At 37.2% G+C, this 20904-nt stretch overlaps 5 protein-coding genes across 5 annotated transcripts, besides 4 other annotated features; 3 read left to right on the top strand and 2 right to left on the bottom strand.

The window, feature by feature from the left end:
- Positions 1-237: part of a mobile genetic element that runs on past the window's edge.
- Positions 210-237: a terminal%2Cinverted (terminal inverted repeat of Mariner transposon ID:TVAGG3_0298950).
- A 602-nt stretch (positions 238-839) lies between these two features.
- Positions 840-3164, bottom strand: TVAGG3_0298940 (WD repeat-containing protein 11 family; the record flags this gene model as incomplete). Its single annotated transcript, XM_051229458.1, has 1 exon — positions 840-3164. One exon carries the CDS (start codon positions 3162-3164, stop codon positions 840-842), a length of 2325 nt encoding a protein of 774 aa, XP_051099188.1.
- A 667-nt stretch (positions 3165-3831) lies between these two features.
- TVAGG3_0298930 (protein of unknown function, DUF4106 family) lies at positions 3832-5924 on the top strand (the record flags this gene model as incomplete). The annotated part of the gene is made up of 1 exon (XM_051229457.1): positions 3832-5924. A coding segment is annotated over one exon (2093 nt), but the record flags the coding sequence as incomplete, so codon positions are not given.
- Positions 5925-6216: 292 nt separating this feature from the next.
- Positions 6217-11033: a mobile genetic element.
- TVAGG3_0298920 (protein of unknown function, DUF4106 family) lies at positions 6274-7142 on the top strand (the record flags this gene model as incomplete). Its single annotated transcript, XM_051229456.1, has 1 exon — positions 6274-7142. A coding segment is annotated over one exon (869 nt), but the record flags the coding sequence as incomplete, so codon positions are not given.
- Positions 11034-13032: 1999 nt separating the features above from the next.
- TVAGG3_0298900 (WD repeat-containing protein 11 family) lies at positions 13033-14868 on the bottom strand (the record flags this gene model as incomplete). Its single annotated transcript, XM_051229455.1, has 1 exon — positions 13033-14868. The coding sequence occupies one exon, from the start codon at positions 14866-14868 to the stop codon at positions 13033-13035; it is 1836 nt and encodes a 611-aa protein (XP_051099185.1).
- Positions 14869-16237: 1369 nt separating this feature from the next.
- Positions 16238-17322, top strand: TVAGG3_0298890 (protein of unknown function, DUF4106 family; the record flags this gene model as incomplete). The annotated part of the gene is made up of 1 exon (XM_051229454.1): positions 16238-17322. A coding segment is annotated over one exon (1085 nt), but the record flags the coding sequence as incomplete, so codon positions are not given.
- A 598-nt stretch (positions 17323-17920) lies between these two features.
- Positions 17921-20904: part of a mobile genetic element that runs on past the window's edge.

The raw sequence follows: 20904 nt of genomic DNA, 5'->3' as shown, positions 1-20904 counted from the left end.
AAGAGCGAGGATGTTTTCTTTATGATTCATTAAAAAAATGAAAAAAATCCCGCCAAAATTTCCCGCGAAACCGCCTCTTGTCTCAAAATTCATTTTATATCCCGGCATGGCGCCAAAATACAACATACTCATCATATACATATATTCATATTTTTTATTATATATTTATAATCAGCATATATCTCCTTTAATAGTCTCATATAGAGCGCTGTGCTAAACGCACCTTTGGACACCCTATATATTATACACATGTATTGATATTACTATTTTTGTATATTTTAAGAGAAAATTATATTCTCCTAAAGTGAAAACAATTTTCCAAATTGCAGCTCCTTCAAAGATTTCTGAAGACTCAACGGTTAAAATTACAGTTTCTATCACAGATCCAGCTGGTCAAACTGCTACCTCTTTATATTAATATAATATTTATTTTGATATATTTTTTAGTTTAACTTTTTTTCTTTGATAAATATTTTATTTTATATTTTAAACCCTTTATTTTTTAATTAAATCATGTCTTGTAAATCAAATTACAACATGGCAAACTTTTGATTCGATATATATAGTTTACGTAACAAGTGATAGCTCCATTAGAAAGCTGAGTTTTGAAAATTACAATACATAGCATATCATTTCCAGACTTTCCCACTTTATTTTTTTTTTATTTTTTTTTAAAATGTTTCGTAATTTCAGGATGCTTTTCCCCTTTAACTTTGTTAAATGCGTAATTTTTTTCTATCTGACAACTGGCTTGAAAGATCATTGAAAATGCGATATAAACAATTTCATTTTTTTTCGACTTTTTTTTATAAATAAAGAAAATAAATATACAAATAAAATTATTTCTTAATTATTTTGTCATATTTGACAATTATATCCTGTCTCAAAGTATCCAAATCCGCAAACTGTGTTGCGTATCTCGAAGTGTCTTCGTCGTACGGCTTAATTACATCAGCCCTATCCAAGAACATCATCAAATGAAACGCGAGAGCTTTGTATTTTATCTGCATCAAAATTGCCAAAGCAGGATGGAAATCTCTTATTGATATGAACAGCAACAAAGCGTTCATTGCATTTCCAGTATCCAAGAAGTGGTGGGCGGCTCTTCTCAACAAACTCTTCGACTCATTCGAAAACTCTTCCAATTTGCAGACTTCGACAGAATCTTCCCATCTTCCGTTGTCCTGAAGATATCTTGCGGCAGAAAGATTAGCGCCAGCTAAATGCATCAATATACAGCCTTCTATAAATCTGTGCTGTGCAAAAAGTGGAACAGCGGTTGTTATCAAAAATTCTGTCACGTTTTGTGGCAAAATTTTATCTTCGTAACCGAGAAGCAACGCCGAACAAATGCTTGCCACTATTGTGAACTCGCTTTTGTTGGAGAGACTCTTGAAAACTTCGACAGCTCCTCTTCTATCACCCATTCTGAACTTGAACAACAAGTTGAAAATGGCAGAAATCGGAGTATCTGCAGGAGAAAACAGAGAAGATTGAATCCTCAACGCGGAAACAACTTCTTCTTTCCCTCCAAACATGGAATGTCGTGCTTGCAACCTCGGACCTCCCAAACTACGTGAAACACACTTCCAAATAATGGAATCAGTTGGAAATCCATGGTCATTAGCTATCTCAGCTATTTGAAGTGCTTCTGACCATGTTCCTGTAGTAGGATTCGTTAATAATTGCTCACCCATAAGCTCTAACCGTTGCTGGGCGGTTTTTAGCGGTTTTAAGAGGGCAGGTGAAGTGATTCTTTTTACAGATCTCCAGTCTCTTGCAATAACGAATTTCACGGCTTCGTCATTGAGCGGGGAGACGAGGACGAGTCCATTTCCTGTTACAGCGAATGAGGAAACAGAAAAAGGACAACTTTCCACTTTTTCAAGTGAAAAACCAAATTTTCCGTCTCTCGCGTGTACGTACAATCCGCTGGATGATCTCTCGAACTCTATCCTGTCTATGTCGATGAAAGGAGAGTATGTTTGCTTCGATGTACCGAAAGCAAAGTCGTAAAACATAATTACGCCGTCTGTGTCAGCAGTTATGATGCAATCGCCTTTCCAAGCAAGACAAGTTGTCCTGGAGTTCTCCCGTGAGTTACGCAGCCTCAGAACAGGCATCTGTGCTATGCCGTTCTTGTATGTGTAGACTTGGATTTCTCCGGTAGATAATAATACGGCGAAATTGGGAGTATCGCCTTGGAAACATGTTGCTGGTATTCTGGATACTTGGACTGCAACAGCGGTGATGGATGTTTGAAGAGTCATCGGCTTTTGTTTGACATCATAAAAAATACCAAGGTCGTATTTGCCGTGGACGAAAACGCCGAGCTCCTCTGAACATATTAGGTCTGTGGCAGGGCCAAGGCGAGTGTGGATTGGAATAACTTGGCGCTTGGGAAGATTTATTGATCCACACTCGGTTTTTGAGTACCACAGAAGGACATCTTTGGTAAGGAACTTGATCTTTTCAATGGATGTGCTGGATGCAAGGTAGTTCTGTGTGTATTTCCCTTCTGAAACGTCTGCGAAAATTATCTTTCCGGTTGGAGTGCCGAAAGCAAGGATTCCGTCGTAGAAATCGTAACAGGTTGGTATCTGTGGTATAATTTGAGACTGCGCGATGACGTAAGGTATATCATCTTTTATGGCAAACATAACTAAGCCATTTGATGGAGAGAACGCGATGTATCGCTCGGGAAGTGCACGGTTACATGCAGCGGATAGTGGTAAATACTTCGATTTTAAGTCAAACAGCTCTCTTTTCAATTTTATTGTTCCTGATTTTGTAAAAATGTAGTCTTCGTTACAGATATAGATACTGAGTGACGAGTCTTGACCATAAACTGTAATTTCGTTGTCATTTGTTAAAGAAGGAAGCAGTTTATGGAAAGATGATTGGGATGATTCATCGATTACAAGATTTCGGCCAGATTTGGTCGCTATGTTAAACGTAAGTATTTTTCCTTCAAGCATAATTAATAAAATATTACTAATATGGGGATGATGTTGAATTTCTACGATTTTTTCTGATTTATCTAAAGTATGGGATTGAGATTGAGATGTTGGAGCCTGCTTGGCATTCTTTGACGTGATAATTGTAAAGGATGGACCATTAGAATATAGAATTGCAGTGAATATATCTGAACTATTAACAGCCATCCTTGTATATGTACCAGGAACATCTATCTTCCAAAGTATTCGTGAGTTTTTCGCTTGATCTTCAGCTTCATACGGCCAAAAATCGATACTATAAATTGTATTTGGTTCTGCAAAGCCTAAAACGATTTTACGGGACCATTGAAGCTCCGATACATACTGAGCTTCAGATACTTGACGAGTGATTCCGAGTGTAAGACCTGATTCACAATCCCATAACAAAACTCTTCCGCAATCGTCTGAAATTGCAAGATAAGGTAGCTCATAGTGGAATTTAAGGCAAGTTATGTTAGAATTTAGAATTTCAATGGATCATAAGAAAGAAATATCATTTTTAGTAGTTTTATAGAGATAAATTGTGCCTTTACCGGCTAATGCAAGTAGCCCACATGCTTCCCAGTCCATGCTCCCTGTGTTGAACACTTTACTAGGTGGACAAAGTGAAGCAAATCGTATCTTAGCTTTATTAAAAGGATTCGCTTGCATTTTTTTTATAAATTGATATCGTCAAAAATTTTAATTCTACAATGTTTTAAATATATTAATATTTAGTTGTACAGAATCAAATCACATCTACTTGAAAAAAAAAAGGTAGTGGGGCTTCCAGGCGCGTTGCGCCCTCTAGCCCCGAAGATGTTTAGTATAAAACCGCTTTTTAACTTCACTTAAAATGCCACGTAAGCTACGTAAGAATATACGTAAGAGGAAGGGAGCATTGAAACATCCAATAGTAAAACTGACACCACAACAACAGTTGCAACAACAAATGCTGAATGACCCCACTATGTTGCAACAAATGTCAAGCAACCCTATGCTTTTAAACCGAGTTATTGGTGCACAGAGTGGAGGTTTAAGAGCGGCACTTTTAGCGAAAATGGCAGGCTATGGTGGAGCTGCAGACGGAACAGCTTATAACCCTCAAAGTCAAATGAATTTGAGTTCACTCAAAAATCAAATAACAGATGTCAAAAAGTCAAACATAGACATACAGAAACAAATAAGTGAAAACGAAAAGAAACTAGAATATGACAGACACACAAAGAAACTCAATGAGTTAAACGTAGAGAAAAAGAAGAAAGAAGAACAACTGAAAGAACTAAGTACAGAGGAATATGCGAAAAAAGTGTCAGAAAAAGCAGCAGAAGTAGCAAAAATGGAACAAGATGTTATAAATTTGAAAAACCATACTACTCAATATAAAGTACTGAAAGATGAAGAAATAAAACAAAAAGCCCTGAAGACATATATGGATAGCGATGAGTATAAAAAAGAAGTTGAAGCAAATGTAAAGGCAGAAAAACTTTTACAGTTGCAAAACCAAACCGTACAGTATGAAAACTTAGCACAAGAAAGTAAAAATAACGACGCAGCCATGCAAAAGGCAATGAAAAGCGCAGAATATATAAAAGCTAATAATGACTGGTTAGACGCCCAAGCCAACGCTAAAGCAGCCCAACTTATAGGGTCAATAAGGACAAAAATACAAGCGGATGAAGACAGTTCAAATGAAGCTTTAACGAATGCTGACTTTAAGAACGCCTTCGAAGCTCTTCATAGTAAGGTGAAACTAGTGAACGACTTCTCATCTGGAAAGAAACTGAAGTCTGAAGGTTTCGACAAAGAGTTAAAAGAAGTAGCACAAAATATGACGAAAATAACAGATGCAGCAACGAGACAGGCAGTTCAAAGTGCCCATGACGCCGTTAGAACAGCTGTTGTGGAAAGTCAAGAAAAAGAGTTACAACAGACCAAAAGAGACCTAGTAAATGCTTTCTTAAGAACGAAAAGTCAGGTAGGACATTATGCTGCAGATGGAACATATGTGCCAGCTGGTGGAACTTATATACCAGCTGGTGGAACTTATATACTAGCTAGTGGAACTTATATACCACCAAACCCTCCAAGAGAAGCACCTGCACCAGGACTACCTAAAACATTTACATCGTCACATGGACACAGACACAGGCATGCACCAAAACCAACACAACAACCAACAGTTCAAAATCCAGCACCACAACAACAACAACAACCAGCACAACAACCACCTCCACAACCAGCACAGCAACCAACAGTTCAAAACCCTGCACAACAACCACCTCCACAACCAGCACAGCAACCAACAGTTCAAAACCCTGCACAACAACCACCTCCACAACCAGCACAACAACCACAAACAGAGCAAGGACATAAAAGAAGTAGAGAACAAGGAAACCAAGATTTCTTAAAAATGCTTAAGGAAGAATATGGTTACCCAGATACTCTTGACTTTAGTGACAGATATAAAGAAGCTATTAGAAAGTTCAAGGAAGGAAATACAGACCCGAACCTATTTAGCTTTATGGTTCAGCACCAAATGGGATATAATTTCAAACCTGGAAAATACAAGCTCGCTAAGGGATATGATTTAATAGCATATCATCCAAATGACATGAACGAATTTACTCCGAGATATTTGGTGTCAGAGCTAAATGACAATTCAACTCTCTTCATGAAACGCGTAAAAAATAGAGACGGAACGAAAGAAGAAAGGTTTATGAGTCCGGATGACTTAGATAGGGAACTTTTTAAAAACGGTCTCGGAATATATGAAATGCCAGCAGATGAGGTACAAGAAACTCAACAGGAAGAAGTTCAGATACAACCAGACATGGAAGAAATAGTTCAGCAACAACAGCTAGAAGAGCCTGAAGGAAACGAACAAGTCCCTCCTTTGGAAACTAACCTCACAGAACTAGATGAAGATTTGGAACAGCCGAAAAATCTTGACCCTCAACAAGAGTATGAGGTGAATATGGAATCTTTCCAAGAGTCTAAAAAAAATTCGGCTGACATAGTAGAAGAATATCGAAAAATGTTTGCCGACATACAAAAGACTCCAACATCAGATGAAAATATTCAGCATAGAATGGAAGTACTGAAAGATAATGTACGCAAATACAACAATCCTTTTTACTTACGACCATATAACGTTCAATCTTTGGCTGAACTCGGTGAAAATAAAAGGTTAAATTTCAACAAAACATATAGAAATGAAACATTGTTTAAAGTTCATTCAGAACCTAACCAATATGGAAACAAACCTACTTTTGTTTCTGCAGACTATGGAACTACAATGAGATGGGGTCATAAAGCTAATCCGGATAGGTGGTTCATAAACTTACAACCACAATTCCAAGAAGTTGTAGACGCAATGGAAGTGAATGGTGAACCAGATATAGCTGGTATTTTCAGCGCGGCTTTAATGCCATTGAAAGATATGAAAGATGCAGATATTTTGAACCAGTATGAAATGAACATGGCTGATGGAAATATAACACCTGACGTTCTAAAACATTTATCTCAAAGAACTACACAGAACCATAGAGATGGTATATTTGGTGAAGAGTTTAGAAAGACAGTTAGGGAGAGAGAAGGAAGAGAACCTATTGTACATGACCTTGCAAACGAAAGTTTACAAAATGTCATAAAAACTTACTTTGCAGACAATGAACCGAGAAGGGATGAATATTTAAGAAAACTCAAATGGACAGTACCAAATGAAATGTTAGTATTGAAAAACATGTTCCTTGACAAAATAAAACCAACTACAGAAATAAATGACGAAAGACTGAAACATTGGGTAAAAGCTTTCCCATTCACAAAAGATATTATTGGTAACATGGAAAGAAAACCAGAATGGCTACAAAAACATATATTTGGAAACGAGCTTATTCCATATGGACAAGCTCTGTTTGAAGAGCTTGAACCGGAAACTCAGGAAAGAGTCATGCAAACAATACGCGAAGACTCAAATACAAACTATGACAAAATCTTTCTAGGATATAGGTTACCTGAGATGGGCGACCAGAGCCCAAAGGCAAAAAGGACATGGGAAATTTACAACATACTAGGTGAACATGAGGCAAAGATGCAACAACTTGAAGCAGAGGGCAAGTTACCAAAAGCGACACCAAAGAAGAAGAGAAGAGTAGAACAAAGTGAAAGTAGTGAAGAAGTAACTTCATCTAGTGAAAGTAGTGGCAATGAAGGAAAAAGAAGAGTTAAAAACTCAGTCAGGAAGAAAGTAAAGCTTGGTCCGAGTGGGTTCTATTATGACATATAAATCCAACTATTCTATATTTTTACCCATATGAAATGTACGCCGCTCAGAATATAACGCCAACAGTTTTGGATGCCATGAATGGAAATGTTTCCGAATGGTATAACGAATGCGACAATGCCATTAGAAGGTCAGAAATAGTTCCTGGAACTTACGAATATACAACTGCTGTTTCTTATGGAAACGTAGGTGAGTTTGGAGAAGGTTCTTCAACAACAGTAGATATTGCTTGCGACAGGTTTCATATTATTTCTATTGACAACTCTTTCTTATACGTGGAACAAGACATTGAAATAAAACCTTCTGCCAAGTTGTCTGAAAAGAAAGGTTGCAATGGAATTTTCTATGTCGGATACCAATATGCTCCAGAAGTTTTCATGGGATATAAGATATATTCTAACTCTGACTTAGTTCAAACAGTAACATGGGCAAACTATGAATGGTTCGCTTTAAGAAACTCAGTACAACCACAAGCTAGAGAACAAACAGACCAGTATGCAACTATTGAGAAAATAAGAAGACTTGACCCTAACGTTCCAGGAGTTTATGTTAACCTTTCTGGTTCAGATGGAACTGCTGCCACTAAAGTAAAACTGAAACTTAGAGTTCCTTTGTCATCTTTCCTCATCTTCAGGTTTTTAAGATACTTGCCAAACTGGGCAGGAAAAATTTCTATCGAACTTACTCCAAGCAAAAATAACTTAGTCATTGCACCAACACAAGACCCATTCACTCTTACAGACGTAAAGGGAACAAATAAAACGTCATTCGCCGAATTTTGCAAAGACAAAGTTGACTTAGACTTTGGTTTCTCAAACCTCAACACTGAAGTAAACTATTATTTCAATGCTGCTGGAGATGCTTGGGACCCAGTTAAGTTCACATGCGAAAAATTTGAATGCAAGAGAATAGAAAGCAGACTTGCAGTCTATATGTTGGACCCAGATATTTCAAATGCTTTAGCTGCCAAATATATTGCAGTTCCACTTATGTTCCCTATACACCAAATATCTGTCAAAGACTTTGCAGGTGAAGTTGGAAACCAAAGTGCTGACCCAGGTGCAAGAACAGATATTGCCTTAACAACTGCAATGAAACATGCAGATACTATGTTTGTTCTTTTCAGACGAACTATAAATGACTATTCTTGTTTCTACAACCCTGGTATTAAATATCATATAAACATAGATGGCAAATATTATCCAAGAGAAGAATATTCTACAGTTGAGGATATGAGGTCATACAACTTGACATTAGATGCTATGAACTTTAACAACAACTTCACAACAACCATTAACCCTGAAATGCAAAGTTCTATTATGCCATATGTGAAAGTATGGACCCATACAGGAGGTCAAAAAACTCAATATACAAATGGAGACCGTTCAAACTTTTGGCTTGGCATTCCATTTGCTGACTCAGAAGACTTTATGGGTGGTATTTCAACTGTTGGTACAGTTCAAATACAATATACTGGTGACAGAGACGGTCCAGATGAATTGAAAGCAAAGAAGTTTACAAAACCAATAGCACTTTTCACGGAAGATGCTCTTTTGAAAATTCGTTCGATGAAACCTGCTGGGGCTCCTCAGATTGGCATAACGACAGCTTCCATCGAGCAGATTTTGGCAGCAGGTCAGTAAGTTGTTCTTGAACTGACTTCTCTCCGTCAAATATTGACAGTACGCCAGTTTTGACATAATATTGTATTATAAACTTTCCTTTAGAAATATCTGTAAGTTTTGAAGTTATATTTTTGTCTGCTTCAAGAACTTTCACCATTTCAGTTATACCAACTTTCTTTGCTTTATGAAAATATTTAGGTTCAGCAAAGACTGCTATTCTATAACATTTTCCATTGTTTGTGTAAAGAACTATTCTGTCAATGTATTTGTATTGTTTGTGTGTGTAAACTTTGTTTTGCTTCAATTCGAAGAGATATCTGAATACGTCCATCTTTTTATTCTAAGTAAAATGTCATTTCCGAAAAATAGAAGTGTAAGTGTTTCAAAAGGTTTAATGGCGGTGGCAGATGTGAAGTTAAATTCACCAACTCAAACAAACAGTCAAAGTGTTGTTGTCAATGTCAAAGACAGAGATGTTGAAGTGGGGAAACCATACGAAGACGAAGATGGTATAACAATAGTTCCTGTAAAAGAACAACCAACATATCCTGAAGTTAGCAGAGACTTAAGTTCTGTTGCAGATATTCGAAACGACTACCAACAACTGAAAGACAAACTTAAAACTCAGGAGAAGATTTGTCAAGCTTTAAGTATAATGTTAAACTTGGTCGAACACAACCCTGTAAAAGTGAACTCATATGTCATTGCACCTCATGAAGTTTTGAAAGAACTATTGAAACTTTTGACAGAGGCAGACGATATAAACATCAAAGAAATAGAACCCGACATTAGTTGCTGTGGTGTTTCATATAATGTCATTGACAAGATATACGTTATGAAAGGAGGTGAAACGTTGAACTTAAAATATAGTTTCCCAGACGTTATAAAAATATTTGACGACCACAACATTTCATTAAAATTTATTTGCTAAGTAAATGGCAGAAGACATAATGGTTTATACTATTACGACTAAAAACCCTGAGTCATATAATTCTATAACAACAAACTTACAAAGTCCTCAAGGACGATATTGTAAACTAACCTTAAACACAATGACGACTAAAGCCTGTTTTGCTCTTTTGACACCAGAAGACTTTATTGTTGTGAATGGTAAAAAATACTCCTTTGAAGATACTTACTCAGATATACCACCAACAGGTTTTGTTGACTTATTTAATACTTTAAGGACGGGTGTAACATGTGCTGCAACTAGAGCAGGTTTCATTATGTTTGGATGTCCGACTGAGTTTACTATAAACGATATGAGTTATAATACAAAACTTATATCTGGTTTTTACTACCAACAGTTTCCTATAACAGGAAAAGGTGTCATACAAGGAATGTCTGTTCCATTGACTTTAAGCACACCAATCTTATATATTGTTTCAAACTTAGGTTCAAAGTGTTATTCGAATGTCGACAGAAACTATTATGACCAAAAGATACTTATGCGTATAAACAATACTTTCTCTGCTGGTTTGCCTATTGTTCATTCGAATGCAGAGTTTTCAGCTTTAGTAAACTCAAACACTTTAGCAAACATAAACTTAACCTTAGTTGACGCAAACTTTGTTCCTGTAAAACTTTTATGTCCTATGTATTTGTCAATGACGGCAGAAAGTTTCGAATTGGAAGATGCAACTGGTGAAAGTATTGTATTACAAGAACAACTTCAACAACAAATAGCTCAAGAACAACAAATGCAACAAATGGAACAAATGGAACAACAAGCTCAAGAATAAAAAAATATTTTTTTTTATTTTTATAAAAAAATGTACAGAATAGATGTTTCAGATTTTTATGACTTCCAAGCATTCAGAAATATGTGTCCATTTCGAGACTATAACAAAGCAGTCGAGAATTTGAAACGTTTAGTCATTTATGTTGACTCTGCCCCAGAATGTTATGTCATGAAAGAATGGGATGTTGTCTTTAACAAACCAAGAGCAACAATAGTGTCTGAACAAGAATGTAGACAGAAACTTAAGAAAATAAAAGTTGTACAAGTTGGAAGGAAGATGTTAGATGCTTGGGATATCTTATTGTCAAAGTTAGAAGATTTTTCAGTTCGAGGTATAAAGTTCTATACACCATCTCCAAACTTCTATTCTATCTTCACTGGATATAAATACGAACAAGTAGAATGGACTTTCAAAGTTAACGCTCCAGAGGATCATAATAAGACAAAGTTACTTGTTGTTGTTGAGTTCGCCGCCAATCATAAATCCAACTTAGGTACCGGTAATGTTACATATTCTTCCACAGTCCCCACACCAGTTATCGAGAGTGTTCAATACAACGATGGCAACGAAGTAATTTCAGGCAATCCATACACAGCCAAAATCATACTCGAAACAGGCTTAAATATTACAAAGACATATTATCTCTTTGCAACAGAAAGCGAAGCTTCCAACGCCTCTGCCACTAGCGTCGCAATATCACAAAATGTTCTCAATGCAACAGCCGTAGCAAGCGGGAACAAGAAAGAATGGACTTTCAAAGTTAACGCTCCAGAGGATCATAATAAGACAAAGTTACTTGTTGTTGTTGAGTTCGCCGCCAATCATAAATCCAACTTAGGTACCGGTAATGTTACATATTCTTCCACAGTCCCCACACCAGTTATCGAGAGTGTTCAATACAACGATGGCAACGAAGTAATTTCAGGCAATCCATACACAGCCAAAATCATACTCGAAACAGGCTTAAATATTACAAAGACATATTATCTCTTTGCAACAGAAAGCGAAGCTTCCAACGCCTCTGCCACTAGCGTCGCAATATCACAAAATGTTAGCACTGCAACAGCCGTAGCAAGCACGAACAAGTAGAATGGACTTTCAAAGTTAACGCTACAAAGGATCATAATAAGACAAAGTTACTTGTTGTTGTTGAGACCGACGCCGATCATAAATCCAACTTAGGTACCGGTAATGTTACATATTCTTCCACAGTCCCCACACCAGTTATCGAGAGTGTTCAATACAACGAAGGCAACGAAGTAATTTCAGGCAATCCATACACAGCCAAAATCATACTCGAAACAGGCTTAAATATTACAAAGACATATTATCTCTTTGCAACAGAAAGCGAAGCTTCCAACGCCTCTGCCACTAGCGTCGCAATATCACAAAATGTTCTCAATGCAACAGCCGTAGCAAGCGGAACAAGAAGAATGGACTTTCAAAGTTAACGCTACAAGGATCATAATAAGACAAAGTTACTTGTTGTTGTTGAGACCGACGCCGATCATAAATCCAACTTAGGTACCGGTAATGTTACATATTCTCTTGGAAAGTCTCCATATTTATCTGCGGCAACTGTTGTTGCTGAAAATCATACACAACCATTCAAGGCCGGTGAATATATTCCAGTTAAAGTTACATTACAACACTTTGAGGCAAAGACAGGAAGCTTCCAATATAGATTCTATGCAGATCAGAAATGGATAGATCTCCCAGACGACAATGTAACTGAAGTAGAAACCCCATCTGCAATTAAGAAATTACATGCCGACGAAGGCAAAACATATCTACTCAACATTCCAGCTCCAAAGTATGAAGATATCAAAGAAGATGGAAAAGTTAAACTTCAAATTAGGTTAGCTGGATCCAATGTCATTGAAACGGAGGTTTCACTTCAGAAACAACAATACGTTGCACCAAGCCCTGATGATTCCAAGCCAACACCAACACCTGAAAATAGTGGACTTACTGGTGGACAGAAGGCTGGTATTGTTATTGGCGTTCTTCTTGCTGTTATTCTTATTATTCTCATCATCTACTTCGTTTTCTGCAGGAAACCATCTAAAGATAAATCATCATCTGATATCCAAGATGATTCCGGCTCCGGTGTTAATGTGTAATTTAATTTAATTAAGGATGTCAATTTGGAAGAAAAGTGAGAAAATTCCTAAAATGCTAAAAATGAATTTTCCAAACGTACTTTTTTATCTCATTTTTTTGATTTTGAAAAAAATTTGGAGAGAAGAACTCTTCGTTTTTGAATTTTGTCACGATGGTTTTAAAGTATATTATTTTTGTATATTTTGAGAGAAAATTATATTCTCCTAAAGTGAAAACAATTTTCCAAATTGCAGCTCCTTCAAAGATTTCTGAAGACTCAACGGTTAAAATTACAGTTTCTATCACAGAAGCAACGCCGAACAAATGCTTGCCACTATTGTGAACTCGCTTTTGTTGGAGAGACTCTTGAAAACTTCGACAGCTCCTCTTCTATCACCCATTCTGAACTTGAACAACAAGTTGAAAATGGCAGAAATCGGAGTATCTGCAGGAGAAAACAGAGAAGATTGAATCCTCAACGCGGAAACAACTTCTTCTTTCCCTCCAAACATGGAATGTCGTGCTTGCAACCTCGGACCTCCCAAACTACGTGAAACACACTTCCAAATAATGGAATCAGTTGGAAATCCATGGTCATTAGCTATCTCAGCTATTTGAAGTGCTTCTGACCATGTTCCTGTAGTAGGATTCGTTAATAATTGCTCACCCATAAGCTCTAACCGTTGCTGGGCGGTTTTTAGCGGTTTTAAGAGGGCAGGTGAAGTGATTCTTTTTACAGATCTCCAGTCTCTTGCAATAACGAATTTCACGGCTTCGTCATTGAGCGGGGAGACGAGGACGAGTCCATTTCCTGTTACAGCGAATGAGGAAACAGAAAAAGGACAACTTTCCACTTTTTCAAGTGAAAAACCAAATTTTCCGTCTCTCGCGTGTACGTACAATCCGCTGGATGATCTCTCGAACTCTATCCTGTCTATGTCGATGAAAGGAGAGTATGTTTGCTTCGATGTACCGAAAGCAAAGTCGTAAAACATAATTACGCCGTCTGTGTCAGCAGTTATGATGCAATCGCCTTTCCAAGCAAGACAAGTTGTCCTGGAGTTCTCCCGTGAGTTACGCAGCCTCAGAACAGGCATCTGTGCTATGCCGTTCTTGTATGTGTAGACTTGGATTTCTCCGGTAGATAATAATACGGCGAAATTGGGAGTATCGCCTTGGAAACATGTTGCTGGTATTCTGGATACTTGGACTGCAACAGCGGTGATGGATGTTTGAAGAGTCATCGGCTTTTGTTTGACATCATAAAAAATACCAAGGTCGTATTTGCCGTGGACGAAAACGCCGAGCTCCTCTGAACATATTAGGTCTGTGGCAGGGCCAAGGCGAGTGTGGATTGGAATAACTTGGCGCTTGGGAAGATTTATTGATCCACACTCGGTTTTTGAGTACCACAGAAGGACATCTTTGGTAAGGAACTTGATCTTTTCAATGGATGTGCTGGATGCAAGGTAGTTCTGTGTGTATTTCCCTTCTGAAACGTCTGCGAAAATTATCTTTCCGGTTGGAGTGCCGAAAGCAAGGATTCCGTCGTAGAAATCGTAACAGGTTGGTATCTGTGGTATAATTTGAGACTGCGCGATGACGTAAGGTATATCATCTTTTATGGCAAACATAACTAAGCCATTTGATGGAGAGAACGCGATGTATCGCTCGGGAAGTGCACGGTTACATGCAGCGGATAGTGGTAAATACTTCGATTTTAAGTCAAACAGCTCTCTTTTCAATTTTATTGTTCCTGATTTTGTAAAAATGTAGTCTTCGTTACAGATATAGATACTGAGTGACGAGTCTTGACCATAAACTGTAATTTCGTTGTCATTTGTTAAAGAAGGAAGCAGTTTATGGAAAGATGATTGGGATGATTCATCGATTACAAGATTTCGGCCAGATTTGGTCGCTATGTTAAACGTAAGTATTTTTCCTTCAAGCATAATTAATAAAATATTACTAATATGGGGATGATGTTGAATTTCTACGATTTTTTCTGATTTATCTAAAGTATGGGATTGAGATTGAGATGTTGGAGCCTGCTTGGCATTCTTTGACGTGATAATTGTAAAGGATGGACCATTAGAATATAGAATTGCAGTGAATATATCTGAACTATTAACAGCCATCCTTGTATATGTACCAGGAACATCTATCTTCCAAAGTATTCGTGAGTTTTTCGCTTGATCTTCAGCTTCATACGGCCAAAAATCGATACTATAAATTGTATTTGGTTCTGCAAAGCCTAAAACGATTTTACGGGACCATTGAAGCTCCGATACATACTGAGCTTCAGATACTTGACGAGTGATTCCGAGTGTAAGACCTGATTCACAATCCCATAACAAAACTCTTCCGCAATCGTCTGAAATTGCAAGATAAGGTAGCTCATAGTGGAATTTAAGGCAAGTTATGTTAGAATTTAGAATTTCAATGGATCATAAGAAAGAAATATCATTTTTAGTAGTTTTATAGAGATAAATTGTGCCTTTACCGGCTAATGCAAGTAGCCCACATGCTTCCCAGTCCATGCTCCCTGTGTTGAACACTTTACTAGGTGGACAAAGTGAAGCAAATCGTATCTTAGCTTTATTAAAAGGATTCGCTTGCATTTTTTTTATAAATTGATATCGTCAAAAATTTTAATTCTACAATGTTTTAAATATATTAATATTTAGTTGTACAGAATCAAATCACATCTACTTGAAAAAAAAAAGGTAGTGGGGCTTCCAGGCGCGTTGCGCCCTCTAGCCCCGAAGATGTTTAGTATAAAACCGCTTTTTAACTTCACTTAAAATGCCACGTAAGCTACGTAAGAATATACGTAAGAGGAAGGGAGCATTGAAACATCCAATAGTAAAACTGACACCACAACAACAGTTGCAACAACAAATGCTGAATGACCCCACTATGTTGCAACAAATGTCAAGCAACCCTATGCTTTTAAACCGAGTTATTGGTGCACAGAGTGGAGGTTTAAGAGCGGCACTTTTAGCGAAAATGGCAGGCTATGGTGGAGCTGCAGACGGAACAGCTTATAACCCTCAAAGTCAAATGAATTTGAGTTCACTCAAAAATCAAATAACAGATGTCAAAAAGTCAAACATAGACATACAGAAACAAATAAGTGAAAACGAAAAGAAACTAGAATATGACAGACACACAAAGAAACTCAATGAGTTAAACGTAGAGAAAAAGAAGAAAGAAGAACAACTGAAAGAACTAAGTACAGAGGAATATGCGAAAAAAGTGTCAGAAAAAGCAGCAGAAGTAGCAAAAATGGAACAAGATGTTATAAATTTGAAAAACCATACTACTCAATATAAAGTACTGAAAGATGAAGAAATAAAACAAAAAGCCCTGAAGACATATATGGATAGCGATGAGTATAAAAAAGAAGTTGAAGCAAATGTAAAGGCAGAAAAACTTTTACAGTTGCAAAACCAAACCGTACAGTATGAAAACTTAGCACAAGAAAGTAAAAATAACGACGCAGCCATGCAAAAGGCAATGAAAAGCGCAGAATATATAAAAGCTAATAATGACTGGTTAGACGCCCAAGCCAACGCTAAAGCAGCCCAACTTATAGGGTCAATAAGGACAAAAATACAAGCGGATGAAGACAGTTCAAATGAAGCTTTAACGAATGCTGACTTTAAGAACGCCTTCGAAGCTCTTCATAGTAAGGTGAAACTAGTGAACGACTTCTCATCTGGAAAGAAACTGAAGTCTGAAGGTTTCGACAAAGAGTTAAAAGAAGTAGCACAAAATATGACGAAAATAACAGATGCAGCAACGAGACAGGCAGTTCAAAGTGCCCATGACGCCGTTAGAACAGCTGTTGTGGAAAGTCAAGAAAAAGAGTTACAACAGACCAAAAGAGACCTAGTAAATGCTTTCTTAAGAACGAAAAGTCAGGTAGGACATTATGCTGCAGATGGAACATATGTGCCAGCTGGTGGAACTTATATACCAGCTGGTGGAACTTATATACTAGCTAGTGGAACTTATATACCACCAAACCCTCCAAGAGAAGCACCTGCACCAGGACTACCTAAAACATTTACATCGTCACATGGACACAGACACAGGCATGCACCAAAACCAACACAACAACCAACAGTTCAAAATCCAGCACCACAACAACAACAACAACCAGCACAACAACCACCTCCACAACCAGCACAGCAACCAACAGTTCAAAACCCTGCACAACAACCACCTCCACAACCAGCACAGCAACCAACAGTTCAAAACCCTGCACAACAACCACCTCCACAACCAGCACAACAACCACAAACAGAGCAAGGACATAAAAGAAGTAGAGAACAAGGAAACCAAGATTTCTTAAAAATGCTTAAGGAAGAATATGGTTACCCAGATACTCTTGACTTTAGTGACAGATATAAAGAAGCTATTAGAAAGTTCAAGGAAGGAAATACAGACCCGAACCTATTTAGCTTTATGGTTCAGCACCAAATGGGATATAATTTCAAACCTGGAAAATACAAGCTCGCTAAGGGATATGATTTAATAGCATATCATCCAAATGACATGAACGAATTTACTCCGAGATATTTGGTGTCAGAGCTAAATGACAATTCAACTCTCTTCATGAAACGCGTAAAAAATAGAGACGGAACGAAAGAAGAAAGGTTTATGAGTCCGGATGACTTAGATAGGGAACTTTTTAAAAACGGTCTCGGAATATATGAAATGCCAGCAGATGAGGTACAAGAAACTCAACAGGAAGAAGTTCAGATACAACCAGACATGGAAGAAATAGTTCAGCAACAACAGCTAGAAGAGCCTGAAGGAAACGAACAAGTCCCTCCTTTGGAAACTAACCTCACAGAACTAGATGAAGATTTGGAACAGCCGAAAAATCTTGACCCTCAACAAGAGTATGAGGTGAATATGGAATCTTTCCAAGAGTCTAAAAAAAATTCGGCTGACATAGTAGAAGAATATCGAAAAATGTTTGCCGACATACAAAAGACTCCAACATCAGATGAAAATATTCAGCATAGAATGGAAGTACTGAAAGATAATGTACGCAAATACAACAATCCTTTTTACTTACGACCATATAACGTTCAATCTTTGGCTGAACTCGGTGAAAATAAAAGGTTAAATTTCAACAAAACATATAGAAATGAAACATTGTTTAAAGTTCATTCAGAACCTAACCAATATGGAAACAAACCTACTTTTGTTTCTGCAGACTATGGAACTACAATGAGATGGGGTCATAAAGCTAATCCGGATAGGTGGTTCATAAACTTACAACCACAATTCCAAGAAGTTGTAGACGCAATGGAAGTGAATGGTGAACCAGATATAGCTGGTATTTTCAGCGCGGCTTTAATGCCATTGAAAGATATGAAAGATGCAGATATTTTGAACCAGTATGAAATGAACATGGCTGATGGAAATATAACACCTGACGTTCTAAAACATTTATCTCAAAGAACTACACAGAACCATAGAGATGGTATATTTGGTGAAGAGTTTAGAAAGACAGTTAGGGAGAGAGAAGGAAGAGAACCTATTGTACATGACCTTGCAAACGAAAGTTTACAAAATGTCATAAAAACTTACTTTGCAGACAATGAACCGAGAAGGGATGAATATTTAAGAAAACTCAAATGGACAGTACCAAATGAAATGTTAGTATTGAAAAACATGTTCCTTGACAAAATAAAACCAACTACAGAAATAAATGACGAAAGACTGAAACATTGGGTAAAAGCTTTCCCATTCACAAAAGATATTATTGGTAACATGGAAAGAAAACCAGAATGGCTACAAAAACATATATTTGGAAACGAGCTTATTCCATATGGACAAGCTCTGTTTGAAGAGCTTGAACCGGAAACTCAGGAAAGAGTCATGCAAACAATACGCGAAGACTCAAATACAAACTATGACAAAATCTTTCTAGGATATAGGTTACCTGAGATGGGCGACCAGAGCCCAAAGGCAAAAAGGACATGGGAAATTTACAACATACTAGGTGAACATGAGGCAAAGATGCAACAACTTGAAGCAGAGGGCAAGTTACCAAAAGCGACACCAAAGAAGAAGAGAAGAGTAGAACAAAGTGAAAGTAGTGAAGAAGTAACTTCATCTAGTGAAAGTAGTGGCAATGAAGGAAAAAGAAGAGTTAAAAACTCAGTCAGGAAGAAAGTAAAGCTTGGTCCGAGTGGGTTCTATTATGACATATAAATCCAACTATTCTATATTTTTACCCATATGAAATGTACGCCGCTCAGAATATAACGCCAACAGTTTTGGATGCCATGAATGGAAATGTTTCCGAATGGTATAACGAATGCGACAATGCCATTAGAAGGTCAGAAATAGTTCCTGGAACTTACGAATATACAACTGCTGTTTCTTATGGAAACGTAGGTGAGTTTGGAGAAGGTTCTTCAACAACAGTAGATATTGCTTGCGACAGGTTTCATATTATTTCTATTGACAACTCTTTCTTATACGTGGAACAAGACATTGAAATAAAACCTTCTGCCAAGTTGTCTGAAAAGAAAGGTTGCAATGGAATTTTCTATGTCGGATACCAATATGCTCCAGAAGTTTTCATGGGATATAAGATATATTCTAACTCTGACTTAGTTCAAACAGTAACATGGGCAAACTATGAATGGTTCGCTTTAAGAAACTCAGTACAACCACAAGCTAGAGAACAAACAGACCAGTATGCAACTATTGAGAAAATAAGAAGACTTGACCCTAACGTTCCAGGAGTTTATGTTAACCTTTCTGGTTCAGATGGAACTGCTGCCACTAAAGTAAAACTGAAACTTAGAGTTCCTTTGTCATCTTTCCTCATCTTCAGGTTTTTAAGATACTTGCCAAACTGGGCAGGAAAAATTTCTATCGAACTTACTCCAAGCAAAAATAACTTAGTCATTGCACCAACACAAGACCCATTCACTCTTACAGACGTAAAGGGAACAAATAAAACGTCATTCGCCGAATTTTGCAAAGACAAAGTTGACTTAGACTTTGGTTTCTCAAACCTCAACACTGAAGTAAACTATTATTTCAATGCTGCTGGAGATGCTTGGGACCCAGTTAAGTTCACATGCGAAAAATTTGAATGCAAGAGAATAGAAAGCAGACTTGCAGTCTATATGTTGGACCCAGATATTTCAAATGCTTTAGCTGCCAAATATATTGCAGTTCCACTTATGTTCCCTATACACCAAATATCTGTCAAAGACTTTGCAGGTGAAGTTGGAAACCAAAGTGCTGACCCAGGTGCAAGAACAGATATTGCCTTAACAACTGCAATGAAACATGCAGATACTATGTTTGTTCTTTTCAGACGAACTATAAATGACTATTCTTGTTTCTACAACCCTGGTATTAAATATCATATAAACATAGATGGCAAATATTATCCAAGAGAAGAATATTCTACAGTTGAGGATATGAGGTCATACAACTTGACATTAGATGCTATGAACTTTAACAACAACTTCACAACAACCATTAACCCTGAAATGCAAAGTTCTATTATGCCATATGTGAAAGTATGGACCCATACAGGAGGTCAAAAAACTCAATATACAAATGGAGACCGTTCAAACTTTTGGCTTGGCATTCCATTTGCTGACTCAGAAGACTTTATGGGTGGTATTTCAACTGTTGGTACAGTTCAAATACAATATACTGGTGACAGAGACGGTCCAGATGAATTGAAAGCAAAGAAGTTTACAAAACCAATAGCACTTTTCACGGAAGATGCTCTTTTGAAAATTCGTTCGATGAAACCTGCTGGGGCTCCTCAGATTGGCATAACGACAGCTTCCATCGAGCAGATTTTGGCAGCAGGTCAGTAAGTTGTTCTTGAACTGACTTCTCTCCGTCAAATATTGACAGTACGCCAGTTTTGACATAATATTGTATTATAAACTTTCCTTTAGAAATATCTGTAAGTTTTGAAGTTATATTTTTGTCTGCTTCAAGAACTTTCACCATTTCAGTTATACCAACTTTCTTTGCTTTATGAAAATATTTAGGTTCAGCAAAGACTGCTATTCTATAACATTTTCCATTGTTTGTGTAAAGAACTATTCTGTCAATGTATTTGTATTGTTTGTGTGTGTAAACTTTGTTTTGCTTCAATTCGAAGAGAT

The sequence above is a fragment of the Trichomonas vaginalis genome, chromosome V (genome assembly GCF_026262505.1).
Source record: "Trichomonas vaginalis G3 chromosome V, whole genome shotgun sequence".
Classification (NCBI taxonomy): Eukaryota; Parabasalia; order Trichomonadida; family Trichomonadidae; genus Trichomonas; species Trichomonas vaginalis.
Note: the sequence above shows the minus strand (reverse complement) of the source record. Positions and strands in the feature narration are given on the sequence as shown.